Source organism: Montipora capricornis, chromosome 12, assembly GCF_036669925.1.
Source record: "Montipora capricornis isolate CH-2021 chromosome 12, ASM3666992v2, whole genome shotgun sequence".
NCBI lineage: Eukaryota > Metazoa > Cnidaria > Anthozoa > Scleractinia > Acroporidae > Montipora > Montipora capricornis.
Genome location: NC_090894.1, coordinates 27,148,822 through 27,167,884, shown reverse-complemented (window position 1 = coordinate 27,167,884; position 19,063 = coordinate 27,148,822). Strand labels below are relative to the sequence as shown.

The window sequence follows — 19,063 nt, the reverse complement described above, 5'->3', positions numbered from 1 at the left end:
GTGATTACACAAAATCGCGCGCTCTCATTGGCTCGCTATCTCGGATTATCAGCCGATGATCACCTCGACGGACAAAATGGCTACCAGTAGTCGTTTTGCCACTGTAAGTGAAGATGATTTCGCGTTGAAATGTTTTTTTTTTCCCTCTTTGTTGAAATAATCACCTGTCTTTTTATACTAAAACAATTATTCGCCTCAGGCTCAGTGATTATCGGTGAATTTTCACCTCACTTCGCCTTCGGCGAATAATTGTTAATTAAAACGTCGATAAAACGTCACTTGGTCACCTGCATAAGCTAAAATATTCCTCATTGGAATTCTTGTATAAAGAATACTGAGTAATGAGGGCTGGTATTTCTTGTATGCTAATATCTTCCCATCGCATTTAAAACTTTGTTGGGACTCACGAGGGACACGCTTTTTGTGGCAATGCTTTTAGGCCCTGTTTACAAGCAGGTAAACACTGATGAAACACTGCGGCACGTTTTGTCACACAAGATTGCGTTTCTTGCTTTCAAGCTCATATTTTTTCTAGTTGCGATCCTTCCTAATAACTTTTGTGTCATGCAAGATATATTTTGATCAATTTTTACCTATGGGTAGCTAGGACGGTTATTGGAAAACTTAAAATTTGCAATTTTTATTTCTGAGCCGTTGTTTCGTTGTTTTTAAAATTTAAATGCAAAAATCCCGTTTGTAATCATCACATATTGAAAAAAAAAAAAGGCAAAGCAGATCATCTTATCAGCAAACGTTCCGTTATAAGCTGCAGGACAGATATAACATGGTCACACGTTAAATGAGAGGGTTAGTCAGTTTCAAAATTCCAAGGTCACTTTTTGCTCAGAAACTATTCAAGGTTTGATTATATGATAGGTATACAGTCCGAAAAAATTATACTGGATTTGAAGCAAGGGTTATATTTTCATGCCATCTTATCTTTATTTACTTAGCTTTGAAGTACAGGCTGGGGCTTATGTTTGCAGATACAAGTGTGCTCTATAATCTGAGAAATGAGCGAGCTACTTAATTAATGATTCCAAATAACACGACTGGGAACTTTGGGTGGCCTACAAAATTGATGACTTGAAACTGCATAGTTCATAAGCTTACGTTAACGCTGCAAAAGATTTCGTGCCTGTATAACCATTCCTAATACGTATTAATTACAGTGATACCCCGAAAAGAATTGTTTAAGAAGGGCGGAAGTCGACGAAGGTCGTTTCTTGTCGAAGAAAGAATCATACCTTGCCTTAATTAAAAGTTTGCTCTCATTTCGAATTTCAGTAGACTACACAGGAAGCATTGCTAACTTAATCGTAACTGAGTTACCCGTCGTTTGATTCAGGCACAAGAAATTTTCTATTGCTTATTCAATAATGCACGTTAGTTTCTTTCAATTAAGCTGTCAAAAGCGCAGGTGATCAAATAAAAGATGATGCGCCATTAGCTTATATCAGGCATGCAGTGAACTCGAAATTAACAGTATATCGTTTATCTTCGCATCAAAAATTGCCTGAAGTCAAGTTGATGGGCGAGGAGTTGCTTGTATGTGGTAGAAGTTCGCAGAAGCTGGTATTGTGTGCCCTTTTTTCCGTTCCTTGGGGTGATAGTGAGGTAGGCTTCCCGTTTAGTGCGATCTCACATTGCAGTTCCGTTTACTGCTTGCTTGATTTTCTATAGAAAAATCTGCTTACAGCTTTTTCTACTTTAAACAAAATGAATCTTTCGGTTTGGCATAAGCTCACAGGCCTAAAGGAGCGTTTGTAGTATGATATGTCAGCCAGGACAAACCAACCCAGCATTCATTTAACATGGGGGAAAAGTTCAAAACGGAGAGACAAAAACAACTTAACTCGGTGGGGAGCCATTAAGCTGAAAGGTTTGAGAAAACATGGCAGAAAAAGAAGATTATACGAAAGCAAAATGAGCGAAATTAAAGAAGCGAGCATTCATCCCAATCGAAATCGCTACTGTTTCTCACTGATTTCTTCTCTGAACTAGGAAGGCTTTCTTTTCCATAAAGGCTTTCTCTACCATTTTTTTCAGATATTTGTCGCTTTAGTTCTTTAAGCATCTCCAACTAAATGCTTGCAGCTTAAAATTGTTGACAGTTTCTATAGCTAAGTGTCAGCCATTTAGACACCGTGAAAAACAAGAATTTAGGCTATGTTTAAATAATTTATATATGAAATTTTGCGTAATTCTATCCTCGTACTCTTTTGAACATTTAGGAACAACAACTATTATCGCAAAATTCAAATACTGCACGGCGCAATATTTTGACTTGTAATTGGGGCCGATTTTGAGGTTTAAGATATGTTCAGTTACGGTGGGCGAGGAAATTTGCCTGTCATCAGAGATTTTCACACTTTTTGCTCAATCATCGTTTCATCAGTGCTTTCGAAGCGTGGCCCATATTTACTCATATTTGGCCCAAATATGAGTAGTAACTTTGACAACAGTCTCTTGTTTTGGTCAAGAGTCACCAAGGCTACGAGATTAAAACCATATTGCCAACCTGCAGGTGTATTTCATTCACAGAATATATTGATGGTCATATGAAAAGACAGTACTATGCCTTACACAGCAGTCTGTGGAGCTTTTAACGTTTTGAACGAACTAAAGAGACTGAGTTGCGAACATCATTTAGTGTTAGTAACGGAAGCATTGGCTTCCGTCAGGGACACCCAAGGAGCAAATATCTGTTCGGAAGAAAGATGGGCTAGAATGTTCGAATATTTGAACACAGACTTTCGAGGCGCCCTAAGATTTTAGACATTTTTCCGAACAGATTTCCTAGATATTTCTGAAAAGTAGTCGAGTCTGAAAAAATGCGTAGAAAATTCGAAACCAAATTGAAGAAGTATTTTACCGGGCTGAGTAATAGTCAACTGTGATGTTGGATGCAAAATTTGCAGATTTATATCTTATATCAATCGTGTTCTTGTTGAGAACGTCCTTTAAAATTTTCTGGGGAAAAAAGGGCGACTTCATAATGTAAAGGTTTTTTTCAGACCCGTCACGACCTAGAATTCAAATTTCTACAGACCTGAACTAAGTTGTCCTAGAACATCATATCAGCTAAATATTTTGTATGGAAGTTACAAAATCACTAAACGATCTTTCAAAGCGTTGTGGAAACCACTTTAAGTAATTCTGATAAATTCTCATACATCCGGTCGTTTGGTGTCCTGTTCCGTTAGCATGAACACATTTTTGACAGAAAATGACTAATAGTGGTGAGAAGTGGGCAAGTTAGTTAGGGAAAAACATTTTTACCAGAGCAGAACAAAACAATTGTTATGCAATAAAGAATTTACGAAGACACTTTTTAAATGCATCTTTTACATCAGGCAAATAGGAAAGGAAATAACCTCATATTTATTTTTACGTTCAAACTGAATGATCCAACTAAATGAATCAGCATCAACAAGTTTTGTAAAACAGTTATTGAAGTAGATTTTCTGAGAAATACCCATGACAAATAAAGTGCCTATATCATAAACATTTTTTGAGAATTCAACAAAAATTACCCAACATGTCTTACAGTTTGCACCAATAATAAGGGAGATATCGTTGACGTCACTTATTGTCATTAATGTGCCAACCTGACTCCCATTGGCTGTCGAAACAAAGGGTCTTTTGTTCCTGTGGTTGGCACATTTAAATAACAAAAGCGATGTTTTTAAACAGATATCTTCCCTAAAGGGAATTTAAGACGCCAACAGCAAGAATATTACTGGTTAAAAAGGAAAAATAATCATCTTGCATTCCCTTTTAATCCAATCTTGAAGCGGAGACGACATCTCGGGCCAGCGACAACGAATGATATGATTAGCGGTTTTCAAATAAGTGTCTTAAAACCAAAACCAAAGTAATTACTTTGGCCAATCAAAAAGGACGGAGACCATCCAGTAAACCAATCAAAACTCGAAGTAATTACACGTTGCCGGCACAAAGTGAGGGAAAATGTGCACGCGCACTTTGAACAAATCACTGAGTGAAGTAATGCAAAACCAAAGTAATTATAAATTATATAATTACTTTCGACACTCAATAGAAAACCACTCTATTGAAGAAAAGAAATATTTATTTGAAGTGGGAGTTAGGGACGAAAGATTAAAGTGATTCTTGCATTTATCAGGATAATTTAAGGAATTGTCTCATACATACACCAGTCAGTCAAAAATCCATGGCCATGGGGCTTCAACGGGAGCTAAAAATTTACTTAAATTGCCCTTATAGGAGCGAACATCACTTCAAATAAACATTTATGCTTCATGCTCCATACAGTCTTCATGAAATTCTTGGCAAGGCATTGCTCTGGGCGAGCTCCGTCTGCTGGGACACAAATAATACCACATATTATCCGGATATTTTGACCAAGCCCTGATGGGCTAAGCCGTTTATTAAAAATATTCAGCGTGGAAACCTAGGAAATACCCAAATATAGAAGACATGAGCCCAGCAAAGGTGAGGGCACACCCGCCATCCAGAAGAGAGTAAAAGTAGGGAGGGAAAATTGATTTGACTCTGTTGAATGAACCTCCGCCTAGCTTGCACAAATGGTGAATGATCAAGAGAAAATCCCGGATGACAGGAATGCCCAAACCGCAACATGGGAAATAACTAAGCATGTCACACTCAGCATAAATCTATCTATTTCCTCTGGGAAATAAATTTCTTTTCTTTCTTTTATTGGTCCTTTCACGGGACCACATGAGCCCAACAAATTGACCTACCGTGAAGCACTTTTATTTTGCGGGGTTTATTTTTTGCTGATAGTGCTTGATCCGCAAAAATAAGTTCCAGCAGAAAAAAACACCAGGAAAATTAAAAACTGCAAAAATTTACTCCCGTTAATATAGTTAAAAATGTCCTTCAATCAACTTGTGTTACTATATCATACAATGGGGTAAAAATGATCGTTTATTTTAATATTTGAGTTGAGAAAAAGAAATCGCTTGCTACAAACAAAACGTCTATGAGGCACAAAAAAGCAACTCAAAGCAGTCAATCAAAAGGTCACGTTAAACTTGCTTGAACGGGTCATCCCGAGGGATACCATTTTCAAAGGTCACCGGGATGCCACATTTTTTCCACCCGCTTGGGATGATTGTTTTTTTTTTTTTGTTTACCAAAGGAAAGTAATAAACGTTGAAGGGAAAAGAAAACTGCAATTAATTCCCAGCGGAATTTCAGTCAATCCGAGCCGCAAAAATTTGTTCCCGCAAACTTCAAAAAATCGCCCATCCTTAACATAAAAGTCCCGCAAAAATTTCATGCAAGAAGGTACTTCAACTGTGTGGTTTCATAGTTGGTAGAGCATTGCACCAGCGTCGCAGAGGTCATGGATTCGAACATGAATCTAAATTGAGCCACCTTTCCTAAAAAGTTCAAGCATCATTTTAATCTTTCGAATGATATTATTCATAACAATTTATTAATATAGAAAAACAGACACATAGGCAGGAGAATTGGAGAATTTACCCTGCCTGTATCAATGTTTTTCTTTCTTTTAGTTGCATCCTCTTTGAGCTAGGATAGTGCCAAGAAGGTCACCAGTTGCAAAGCAGATCTTGCTATGTGCAGCAAAAAAGTCGCTGGGATTATTGCGATCATCATTGGCGTTGTGTTGGTAGTGATAGGAATTACTCTAGGAGTAGTGTTGACAAATATGATACAGAAAGCCGTAGAGGAAGAAGTGTGTGTAAATAACAAAGAGAGTCCCGGATATAAAAGATGGGTAAGTTCTCGTAAGGTAATGCTTTTCGCAGATGAAGCTAACTCGATTGAGCACAATTCTCGATACCTTTTCATGGTTGTCTTGATGGGCTCTCTCTCTAACTACCCATTTCCATATATTCTATGTACCCATTTCCCATATATTCTATATTTATTACATATTATCATCCTACAAGTACTATAGGATTGAATTCAGCTTGCGTTAACTGAATTTCCTCAGGAGCTCATGATTAGGAGAGTACAACTTCATTGTATTTTTGCAACGGCGTTTTTACAGAACGAGTTATATTTTGATTGATTTTCCCGAGAAACAAGACCTTTCAAGCGAATCACAACTCTTGCATGAGAAACTGTTTCACATGGCATTGAGAATGATCACTCGTGCAAGCCAAATCTTATTTAAGAACTCGTCTAAAAACAGCTCGATTTGTGAAAATGCCATTGCATGGACTTTAGTGTAGAGCGTTTTCACTCACGTGACCTGCAGCCATATTGGATTACTGAAGTAGTATAGGAGTTGGTGGTACGAGATCATTTTTGCAAAAATGATCTCATACCAATCCAACTCCATACTACTTTACATTTAATGGCTTCCAACTTTTGATCTCATATTCTTGGAAATCTATATGTTTTATATTTCTGCGAATCTATGCCGTGGCGAGGTAGAATGGTTTTAAAATAATATCTTATATAATAGTATAATGAGTTGCCAAGAACTGCATAAAGAACTTGTCAATATGGAAGAAGTGGTCTGTCCATTTTGCAATAAACAGATATCAAAGCATACTAAAAAAACAGAACAATGTTGCAATCAACCAGAAATAGTGGATGATAAAAATATGCTGGTTTGTGAAAAATGTGGGTCAGTTAATGGCTATAAACCACTTATAGAATTTGTTGATTTTCACTCAAATAAGCATAGATTCCATCGTAAAAGTATTTACCAAAGGAAATATCATATAGAAAACATAATGAATAATATAGCTGTAAAAAATGGTTTTCAGATAACCGTGACAAATAGAGATAAGATATTGAGAATTTGTGGTGAAATTGGTAAGGTCGTAAAATATGTGAATATAGACAGAAAGCGTATGATTAACATAAATTTCATTTTGAAACAAATATTTAAAATGCTTGATCTTCCTTTTGAAAAGGTCAAGACGAGTAAATCCAAAAAGACACTTCAATTATATGAACAATATTGGAAGGACATAAAGACACTGATAATCGATGAAATAAACACAATAGTTAAGGAATGAATTTGTCATTGTATTTAACGTAGAACTTATCAACACTAGGACAAACATCAGTTACAAAATCATCTACATTTTTTAATTCTGTGTGAAACGATGGTTGAAAATCACCGCTTCTCAACATGTCTTTTATTGAATTCAATAGATGTTGATAACTTTGGTATGCATATGTGCAATTTTGTATTTTAAGATCCAGTGATTGGAAATCCATGTAAGACTTGATTAACAAAGCACTTGTGCTTATAGCTACTAGGGCTATACCGCCAGTTACAACAGCACTAATAATTCCACCAGTACCCGTTATGATAGAAATAGTATTACCAATAAGTTTGAATTTTTTGTAACGTTTCACAGCTTGCTTGTAAGCCCAACACTTTCTATGGTATGCCTTATAATAGCTCTTTAGTTCATCAACCTGATCTTCAGTCAGTGAATCTGAAATATGGTTCCAGCTGAATATTCTCTTTTTTCGATCTGCCATATATATGGTTTAGATTGTTAACCGTCTGCATAGACAATATAGTATACCACTGACTTGACCACAAAAAGGCGATTTTTTAATCAGTTTAGTTGTGTATTTTTCTGAAATGGCATAAGTGTAACCTCTACCGAGCTTATGGTGGTCATAAAACCTACCGGGAGCATCATGTAATACACTATGTGAATTTAATATATCAATCCAACCGAAGATCTTTTCAAGTAACCATGTTAGACAGCCACTACCTGGTCCAAGAAGACCTATTTCACCATCATTGAGTTCTAGAATTTTGTTTATTGATATATCTCTTTCGAGATGATAAAAATGCAGGTATCTATAAACAAGTGCTGATTTTAATATTTTATCGTCAATGTTTGGATGTTTTTCCTTTGTTTTTTTAAAATTGTATGTCACATATTCAAGCAATAAATTGTCGATATACATATATAATTATGTTATATTGTATCTTTGCATGAGAACAGTGTGATGATCTAGGATTGTCCTTTCATCTAATATAAAATCCAGATACACACCGAAAAAAGCTATATTTCCATTCAAAGGAGCAACATTATTTGCAGCATCTAATCCACCAAAAACAGTTGTGTTTGCCCCTACACGATTGCCAGCTGTAAAATCACCAATGTGTTTACTATTCCAATATATTTTGCTTTTTTCGGTTTTTGGTGATGATTTGTTGTCCCAATGCACGGATAAACAGTGCCATTTGTTAAGTTCACCCAAATCATTCTCGCTATAATCGTCTAGTTTCAAAAAACTCTGAAGAGAAGCAGCAGGACCGATATAAACACACTTATTTGCAGAATCAGCTCCAGATACAACTAAATTCGATCCGCTATGAGCTATGAATTTGTCAAAACCGCCGTTATCGTGTCCGAAAAGTCCGTTGTTCCAATACGATTGCGGATCACCTCTTGAATCCAATTTATAGACAATAAACACATTGACACCATCATTATTCAAATTAACTTGTGACACCATTTTTTGTGAGCCACTGAATTTCAAGAAATATCGACCATTATGTTTTTCGGCTTTTGTGCATAATGTGGGTCGTTTTGCTGAATCGGTTTGTGTTGCATCACTTTCTTCATTGCTTTTGTCATATATTGTTTCTACTTTTCTGCTTGAATCCATTTTCACAGTTTGCCCATCTGCTCTATCCATTTGATAAGTGCAACTGGAATACATTCTGAGATATTCACTAACCCAAAAATCGCGAAAACTGTCTCTTACAATGTCACTAACCTGTGATTTTATTACTACGTGGTTATCATTTGTAGCAGCCTTAACGACGAGATTTCTGTCAGTTTCAGCATGGCCATCTTCATTTAAAAAAAGTTTGAGGTCGTGATTGAATAAAATGTCCTCAACGGTGTATTCTATTTTTTCACCATTTTCGTCAATGAAATCAGTCCCATCTTCATTCAATGCGTACAATGACATATATATCATATGCTACACAATTTTAAGCACCTGGATTGAATTCTATGTCTCCATGGAAATGCATAACAGTACTAGTGTGTAGAAAAGGTGCGGTTCTTATGCTCATTTCTGTGACATTAACAAAAGTTCTGTTGATCGAAATGTAATTGGAACCTGTACCTTTGTAGGAGAATGGGAAAAAAGCGGTTTGTTCTGTTCCAAAAGATATTGCCAATCTGTATGTTCCTTGTGGTATATTATGGTATAAAATGGTGACTGCATTTATACGAATTTTAGGAAATCGCAAATTTTGTCCTCGATCATTTAAATGTCCGTATTTCATCGTCCATTTGCTTCCTGGGTTTCTGGTTGTGACATATGTGATACGGGGTTGTATGAGATTGTCGATGAAGAATTTTTTGCTTACAGCATCATCATCATTTGTTGCCAATGCCAAACCTGTCATTTTATTGTTATTCATATTGATTGGTACATGCATTTGAAATTGATTATTTACAACTTGATAAGCCAATTCGTAATCATAGATAGTAAAATCAAGGTTGTTTTTTGCTTCGCCTTTTATACCGTAAATCAGGACATACAATGGTAAAAGAGTTGGGCTTCTATTGTCATAAGTGGATTGAACAGTTACATATAACCGTCTTGCAATATTTGGTGAAGAACCGTCTGGTGATAAGTTCATGATAAAGCGATAATATTTGTAATCTGTGTTGGTTTTGACTGTAGTGGTTCTATCGGTGTTCATGTTTACTTTTTCAAAAGTAACTTGAAATGAATTAAACTCTACATCAAAACCAGTTTTTTGGAAATATATTTCTAAACAAACAGTATATTTGTCGCTGTAATTGTCACGTATCAGTTTGAATAGATTAAAATCGAATCGTCCTTTGAACAGACTGGAACCATCTGTTGCCTTTTGAACCTTCAATGAAAATGCTTTTTTGTTGTTTTTATGTGGTGAGTCATTGTAGTCGATTAAATTGGCATCCTGTATTCCGTAATCTTCTGTAAATTCCCCATCATCCATAGCATATTTCAGCACATTTTTTCTGTTTGTGTGAGTAGTTATGTGACTCTTCACTATTTCGTCGTCTACATATTTCTTATTTTTTTCTATTTGTTCGTCTGTATATTTATTGTTTTCGGTACTTATAGTCGAAAAAGCGTCATTTACTTGCTTCAAAGTTATGGCATCTTGATTATGTGTGGCGTTTCCGAGATTTATTATTCGTTGATTGTTCATGTCTAGAACAGAAGTCATTACACCGCTTCCATCCAATTTCAATGTTTTTCCAACCTCGGAATCGACATAAGATTTGTTTGTCACATCTCTAGCACCGGTTGGTTGTCCGCAATTTATTATTTTATTCAAAGACATATCCAAATTTCCAGTCATTTTAGAGGATCCGTCTAAACGAAGTGAATCTAAAAATAATCGATCAACGTAACCTTTTCCAGTGGCATCATTTCTACCTATCGGATCAGCAAGATTGATGATCTTGTTGTTGTTTATATTCAAATTTCCAGTCATTGCTTGCGTACCATCTCGCAACACAACCTGATTAACATTCGGTTTGGTTGATAAACCAGTTTGCAATTGGTGTTTTGTAACAGCGTCAGAATTGCCAGTGCCTTCAGCAAGATTGCTGATTTTATTATTTCCAAAGTCAAAATTGCCAGTTACGGAAATACTTCCATCTTTTTTCAAATAATTAGCCAGCTCCGTTTTGTCAGCTTTAAAATCAAAAGAGCTGTCGACGTAAAATTTATTGGAAGCGTCTGAATGCAATATTGGATCTTTCACTCCTAAGATTCTTTGATTTTTCATGTCGATTGGATTTTGCAATTCTATTTTACCATCGTCAGTATTGAGCACCATGTAAAAACTATGCAAATGCTCACTACTGACAGCGTCACTATGGCCATGTCTAGCAGGGGCTATGTTTTCAACACGTCTGTTGTCCATATTAAGGGCGCCAGTCATTGCATTGCTCCCATCTATTTTTAAACACCCAGAAACCTCTTTATCAACATAACTCTTAGTAGTTGCATCGTCATTCGTTTGAGGTGAATCTAAATTTCTCAGTTTTTATTCTGCATATCATAATCACCGTCATCTGTTAGTTTAAAACCAACACCAGGCAATCCTTTTACTATTTCAACAACTTTTTCATGTGCATATATACAATTGGTTTATATTTTTTCATCGAAATTCTTCCTTACTTGTTTCTTGGGTTTGTCAATATATATAAAACTAAAAGGGTCTCTAGTTGCTTTCTCGTATAATTGTTGTGAGACATTGTTTTCACGACATATGAGACTTTTTTCATTGTTACTAGGAAAATCGTAAATGGCAAAATGTGAGCAGTTTAATCTAATATCTTTTGGTGTCTTATAGTAGCTTTGACTCAAATATATGGCACAGCAGTTTTTATGTCTCCCTGTATAAAATAGTCAACTAATGGTTTTTGGTTTTTATCACATACGAAATCGTCGAATATCACAATTTTTTGATTGTCACCATTGAGATTTTTTACAGGAATTATTTTATCATTGCTTGCTTCAATGATATCATAACCAGCTTCATCACTAATTGGTTCGAAATCATCCATGAGATTCTGATACTTTGACTGCTCTAAGTTTTTTGCATAAAGGTATATTTTATCAAAATACAACAGATTGTGAATCATATGCATCAGTGTGTTTGTTTTTCCCGAACCAGAAGGTCCACAAATGAGCATGCGGAAGCATCGATCAGGCATAAAATCATGTAGTTGTGTGAAGTTTGTGACAACATCGTCGCCAGTATCATAATTAGGTATCTTCATTTATATTAAATCGTTACATTGTTTCGATAAAATGATGTAGTTAAACATGGTGTTCAACATGGTGTTCAACACGGTGTAAAACGCTATTTTTTATATATGAATTTCCATTTTATGTAACGTAACAATATAACAATAAATGAGTTTACTTAAGTGGAAAGAACTCGCAAAGAGTAAATCTGAATTAGGGGACAAGATCAATTATGTCCATAATGCAATTACAAAACATGATATCGATCAGAAGACCAGTCAACAGGGATTTTCAAAAGTATTCCAACCAATCACAAGCAAATTAGATGATGTTATTGATAGTAATCAGGCTTTAAGGTTGCCAAGGAAAAAACGACCACTGAAGAAAGGAGAAGTTCCTGATTACGGCATTGATATAGAGGATGAAGTTCCAGATATGAATCTTGGTGATCTATTTGAACAACCTGTTTTGCCACAGCAAGAAAAACAACTGGTGCCAAAACCGCCAACATATGAAGAATCTTTACAAGATCTTCTGGAAGGAAAAAAAGAGATGTATGTTGATCCTAAGTACTTTCCTGAAGAACCGGGATTGCCACCAGAATATGATGACGATGATGAGGTAGATTATGGATTAGATGATGAAGATATGGATAATGAGATATTAGGTGATCTTGGTATACCAAATTATGATTCTGTTGAAAAGGTAATAAATCAACAAGAAATGACTGAACGAAAAAACAAAAAATATCTCAATAAGATTGTCAATGCGGCTAAATTTAAAAGAAATCAATTGAAAGCCTACAAAGGAAACGTTACAAAGCAATACAAAAGTGGGAATATAACGGAAGCTGATAGGCAAGAGGAAAACAAAAGAGTGGATCGCGCTATGAAAACTCTGAATGAATACATAAAACATTATCAAAACAAAATGAAAACAATGGAAGGTTCTGGTAGGAAAAACAAAAAGGTGGCAATGTGATATTTTTTAACAAACCGAAAGAACTCATAAAAAAATTGGATTTGATCATTGGTGAGATATTGGCTGGTAATACAAGCATTGACATGCGAAATATGGGTGTTTCTATATTGGACGCATTATTAAAAATGACAACAATTAACAAATCACAATATGGTAAATTATACAAACAATATTTCCAAATTTAATGTAACTTCATTATATAATGGAACGAGAGATAGTTTTATCATCTTACAGTGTGAAAAATAAAGGGGATAATAAACCAGAAGATTTTACAACAAATTTCACCAGACCTGTAACTCTAGACAATAATAAGCAATACGTTATCGGTCTTAACAGAGTCATTAACATGTCATTCACTTGGTTCAATGTCAATGCTGGGTACAAAAATCAATTAATCAAATACAGCTCCGATAATGGTTCAACTTTTAAGGACATTACCTTTCCAGCTGGGGTATGGAATTATACGGACTTTGACAGACATATTAAAAATGTGACGAAAACTGGTGATACGTATCCGATGACTCTTGAATTCAACGAAACAACATTCAGAGTCACGGTTACATTAGCTGCAAATTACCAACTCGATTTAAGAGCAAGTAATTTTAATGACCTGATCGGTTTTGATAAAAAGATATTAGCAAGTGGAACGCATATTGGACCAAGAGTGCCGAATCTCAGTCAAGACACAGACGTACTCAATATTCATTGCGATTTGGTCAACGAAAGTTTAGTTGACGGTGAAGAAACAGACATTATTTATTCATTCTCAACCAGTGTACTAAAACCAAGTTACTCCTTCACCCTCGAACCACAAAGAGTTACATTTAATCCTGTGAACAAAACTACAATTTCATCAATCAGAATCATGATAACAGATGGAAAAAGAAGATTAGTGGATCTAAATGGAGCAGATACGTCTTTTTCACTAATTCTAAAAAGTATCTAATGTAAAAGTATAATGAAACCGTATGAATTTAAGAGGTTTTACCATCCAAAACTTGGTAAATTTGTATTTCAACACAAAGGGTCTGGACTTATCGTTGACAATATTTTCAAACCGTTAAAGAGTGTGGCATCATCTGTTTTCAAGAAATTTGCAAAGCCATTAGCGAAGAAGGCGTTAGAATCAGGAGTATCACATGCTGGTGATAAAATTGGTAAGGCGGCGGCAGAAAAGTCAGGAGACCTAATAATGAAAAAATTAGCAAATTTGAGAAAAGGAGCTACAACACAAAGTGCAATTGTTCCATCCTCTCCCATTAAACAGCAAGAAGAAAGCGCTGACATGATACTAAATAGATTGATATCAGGATCTGGAAGAAGGCGTAGATTTTTCAAATAAATAACATGACAGCAAAATTATATAATACAATAGTATAAATGGCTTTTAGAACAAGTGAATTATTGCAAAGAAATGAGTTAGTGCGATTTCAACTTGATGATGTAATCCGAGCCCCAGGTAACGGTCAACATCAAGAAAAGAACGGTTATAGATTCACCATCAACGACCGGAGTTCTTTCTATGATTGGTACAATGCTTATTTCGAGGTTCAATTCCAGTTACAAAAAACAGCAGATGGAGCCGGTTACGCAGCAGCCGATAGAATAACGGTGATAAACGGATCTCATTCATTGATCGCTCATATGATGATTAAAAGTGCTGGGAAAATTGTTTATGACACTGACAATCTACATAAGGTCACTTTTGTGAAGAATCTGTTGGAATATTCTGATGATTACTCAAGAAGCGTAGCTAAAAACAGTTTTTGGTATTTAGACACAGATGGTACGACAGCCAATACTAATTCAGGATATGAATCTAGAAAAGTGCTTACACAAGCTACCAACAATGATGGAACGGGAGGAGCAAAAAATGTGAATTTGATCATACCTCTCAATCGTTACAGTTTTTTTGAAGAGTTGCAGGATAAAATGTTGGTTCCTATGCAGTTACAATTCAATTTGAATCTCCAGAACGACAATGAACTCATCAATATGGCAGCAGGAACAGATGCCGGCAGAGTAGTTTTGAACAGATTTCTACTATGGGTTCCAAAATTAACACCAAAAGACAGTATGTACGACAAATTTGTAAGCTCTTTCATGAAAGAACACAAATGGACATATCAGCGTGAACTATATGCAGTGTCAGCACCTGCTAGAGTCAGTGGTTTTTTTCAGATTTCTTCCAGTATTGACAATGTCAAAGCAATTTTTGTTTATCTACAACGGGCTAAAACCAGAGTTGCAACTGAAAATCCATATATACTTGATACCTTTAAACTAAATGAAGCAAACGCAAACAGTTATTTAACAACATGCAGACTCGAATATGGCAATGGTGTTTTCTACCCAGAAACAGAATATGACAGTGAAAGCAAAGTGAGAATATTCAATGATCTGATGTCTTATGCAATGCGAAAAAATGATTACAACACCGGAACCCAGTTGAATCTTGCCAATTATAACAGCCTGTATCCACTAATCTATTTCGATCTGTCATATCAGGCAGAGAAAGTAACAAGAGACCCTAAACAGTTGATTTTCAGGTATAAAATAAGTGCCAATAGTGCAGCAGATTTCAATGTCCATGCAGTTGTATTGTACGAAGAGTCGGTTGTTATTGACAAGGTGGGTAATGAATTGGTGATAGTTTAAGCCCGCAACTGAAACAGTAATATGAAATCAAGTGAATGACTCCTATTTATTTACAATCGGAATTATATAACATATATTATATGACTAAACTTCATGAAATCAACGTAAGACTTTCAGATAATCAAAAAAAGAATCTGAGTAATGCTTACCATAAAAGGGAAACAATTGTTCTAAGACTGACAAATGATTCTCTTAATGGAAACGACACTCTTTATGTTCCAGCAATGGTGAAAAAAAGATTGCAAAAAAATCGACAATTGAACAAAGGAATGGACATTAAGCTTGCTAAGACCAATATCAGAAAACAAGTAGGCGGAAGTCTTTTGAGCACCGTATTGTCACTTGGTATGAGAGCTCTTCCAGCAATTGGTAAAACCCTTGGGTTGAGTGCTCTTGGTGGTTTAGCAGAAGCCGGAGCTAAAAAATTGTTAGGATCTGGTCAAAAAGGTGGTGCTATGCCATTACCCATGATGATACCTTTCAATGCAATCAATCAACTGATGCCATATCTGAATATGTTTACAACCAAACAGCAAAGAGACATAATGAATGCGGCTCAAACAGGATCTGGCGTTAAAATAACACCGACCAAAACACAATCAGGTGGATTTTTAGGCACTCTGTTAGCTAGCATTGGAATTCCTTTGGCTTTGAATCTTGTCAAAAAGCTAACGGGAAGAGGAGCACCGAGGGTAGGTAGACCACCTTCGTCGAAAAAGGATGGTACAGGAGCACCTAGAATTGGAATGCCCCCTCCATTTTATAGTTATCCGCCATATGTGACTGGTAATGGTAGAAAAAAAAAACATCCTCAACCAAAAAAGGAAAAGGGTTACTATTGGGAAAAAACAGTCCATTCAATGGCATACCCATTTTGGGGGCAATATTGTGAAACCAAAATTTCACAAAAACATACCTATGTCCAATCACGATCTGAAAAAATGGTGTAAATATTTAAACATACCAATCAATGATGTACTGTCAAGAGATGAAAAAGTTCCACATAACCATAAACAGGCGTTATTTATTTACAATCTGGAACCAGCTTATATGTCAGGATCTCACCGGGTAGCCACTTATGTTAAGGATAATGTAATAAATTATTTTGATTCGTTTGGTATGCCACCTTTTCAAGAGATTGTAAATCATGCCAAAAAGAAAAATCTGACTTTGTTACATCAAAACAATCAGATACAAAACATACAAACAACAACTTGTGGGTATTTCTGTTTATACTTTCTAAATGAAATGAATAAGGGTAATTCGTATTATGATTTATTACAAGTGTTTGACATAAATGATACAATGAAAAATGAGAGATTTATCGAATATTATTTCAGAAATATCTAACTTATATATATTATGAAATCATATTGTGTTAAACAAAAGAAAGTGACCGAATGTGTTGAACCTTCAGGTTACAAAACAGCTAAAAATGGTAGACTAATGTTCTTTTGCACTTGTGCTGAATGTGGTATTACAAAGACCAAATTTGTTAAAAAACAGGGAAACTAAACAGCCCGTTGGGAGCGGGCTTACTCAGTGATATCGCTAATACAGGAACTGAATTGTTCCTAACAAAAGGAGTACCTTATCTTGGCAAAAAAGCAGTTGAAATGGGAAGATATTATGGTTCCGAATTAATGAGAGACCCAAAATTGCAGAAAAAAGCAATCGATTATGGTTTGAGAAAAATGAACCCTCTACTTCATAAAGTCGGTTCTGAAGCTCTCGATCAATTGTCAACAAAGATAAGACCCAAGAAAAAATACACGACAAACAGAAAAGATCTTGATGGTGGTGCTCTTGACATTCACAAAGCTATTGGTAAATTACCGAAACCAAAAGGCGGATGGACACTTCCTGGGCATCATTACACCGGACCTTATAATGATTTAGAAAATCAACTGAAGTATGACCCAAAAACTGGTCAAATATTGGAAATATATGATATGCCCACTGGAAAAACTGATGCAATAGCAATGCAACACGATGTTGATTATTCCGTCTGCAAGGATGACAGGAAATGTAAAAACAAAGCAGATAGGAAAATGGTTCAAGCTTTAGACAACGTACCGTATAATGAAAGACAATGGGGGCATTGGTTGGCAAGAAATGTTATCAATACAAAGCAGAAACTAGGTCTTGGAGTTTCAAAAAACGGAAAAAGCCGTCGGGTAACTGGCAAGAAAAATTAGCAGATGAATTACATGCATCTATAAGACGCAACTTTACTCGGCGGCGTGTAATCGTAAATCATATTGATGAAATATGGGCAAGTGATCTAGTTGAAATGCAACAGTTTAGCAAATGGAATAAAGGTTATCGATATCTTCTTATGGTTATTGATGTTTTCAGCAAATACGGTTGGATTGTCCCATTGAAGGATAAGAAAGGTGAATCTGTCACTGAAGCATTTAAAACGATATTCAGGGAAGGCAGAAGACCACAATATTTATGGGTTGATAAGGGAAAGGAGTTCTATAACAAACACTTGAAGGACTTGTTAGACAAAAATAAGATACATATGTATTCAACTGAAAATGAAGAGAAATCCTCAGTGGTTGAAAGGTGGAATAGGACAATCAAGTCCAAAATGTGGAAACAGTTTACAGTTCAAGGTAATACAATGTATCTCGATATGCTGCCCAAACTAGTGAAACAGTATAATAATACAAAACATTCAAGCATAAAGATGACACCTGCAGAAGCATCTAACAAGAGGAATGAAGGTATAGTTTACTTCAATCTATATGGTGATACAGAAACATTGAAACAAAAACCAAAATTTAAGGTTGGTGACAAGGTTCGAATATCCAAGTATAAACGGAATGTGTTTGACAAGGGTTACACACCAAATTGGACAGAAGAAGTGTTTACAGTCGATAAGATCCAATACACTAATCCTATAACTTACAAACTAAAGGATCTCAGAGATGAAGAAATACAAGGTAGTTTTTATGAACCTGAATTATTGAAAGCTAAACAGGATATTTTCCGTATTGATAAAGTCATTAGAAGAGACTACAAAAAGAGACAAGCTCTAGTGAAATGGAAGGGATACAGTGATGATTTCAATAGTTGGGTACCATTGAAAGACATTGAAAACATATGAATTGTGGTGAAACAAACGCGCATAAATACTTATAAAAAAATAAAATGTATACTTATATTATATGGACAAGTTTGAAAATGAAGAAAAGTTTGGTTTCTATTATGAGAGCGATCAAGACTCTGGTTCAGATTCCGATTGGACGCCATCGCAAGAAAGTATATCTGAAGAAAGCTGCTCAAGTTCGGAAGAATCTGAGTCGTCACAAGACAGTGATGAATCTGTATAAAAACAAAACATATAGAACATGAAAGAATTTTCAGACAGACAAAAATACCTGATAATCATATGGTACCATTTTTTGAAAGATATAAAAGAAGACAACATAGAAAAATCTCTGCATCGTCAATTCCGTGGATACAAAATCGATTGGCAAGCAATGAGTGAAATATTTTCTCGAGCATCTGAAACTGTATACGCAAGAAAAAAAGTGTATCCATGGGATTTGAGAACAATAAATTCCAAAGGAAGATGTCTGCGTGTTTATTATGATTTTTTAATAGAATCTCAACAAGCGTATAAAAACAAAATGTAAACTATCAGTATATGTTCAAAGGAACCGAAATAGTAAGAACA

General features: G+C 35.5%; 1 protein-coding gene across 1 annotated transcript in view; it reads left to right on the top strand.

The window, feature by feature from the left end:
* The first annotated feature begins 4,461 nt into the window (after nt 1–4,461).
* LOC138025563 (sensory neuron membrane protein 2-like) overlaps nt 4,462–19,063 on the top strand; it is a 34,067-nt gene continuing 19,465 nt past the window's right edge. Inside the window, exons 1-2 of the mRNA XM_068872755.1 lie at nt 4,462–4,476; nt 5,546–5,749. Of these exons, the coding sequence (XP_068728856.1) occupies nt 4,462–4,476; nt 5,546–5,749 (219 nt within the window). The remainder of the gene's footprint in view (nt 4,477–5,545; nt 5,750–19,063) is intronic.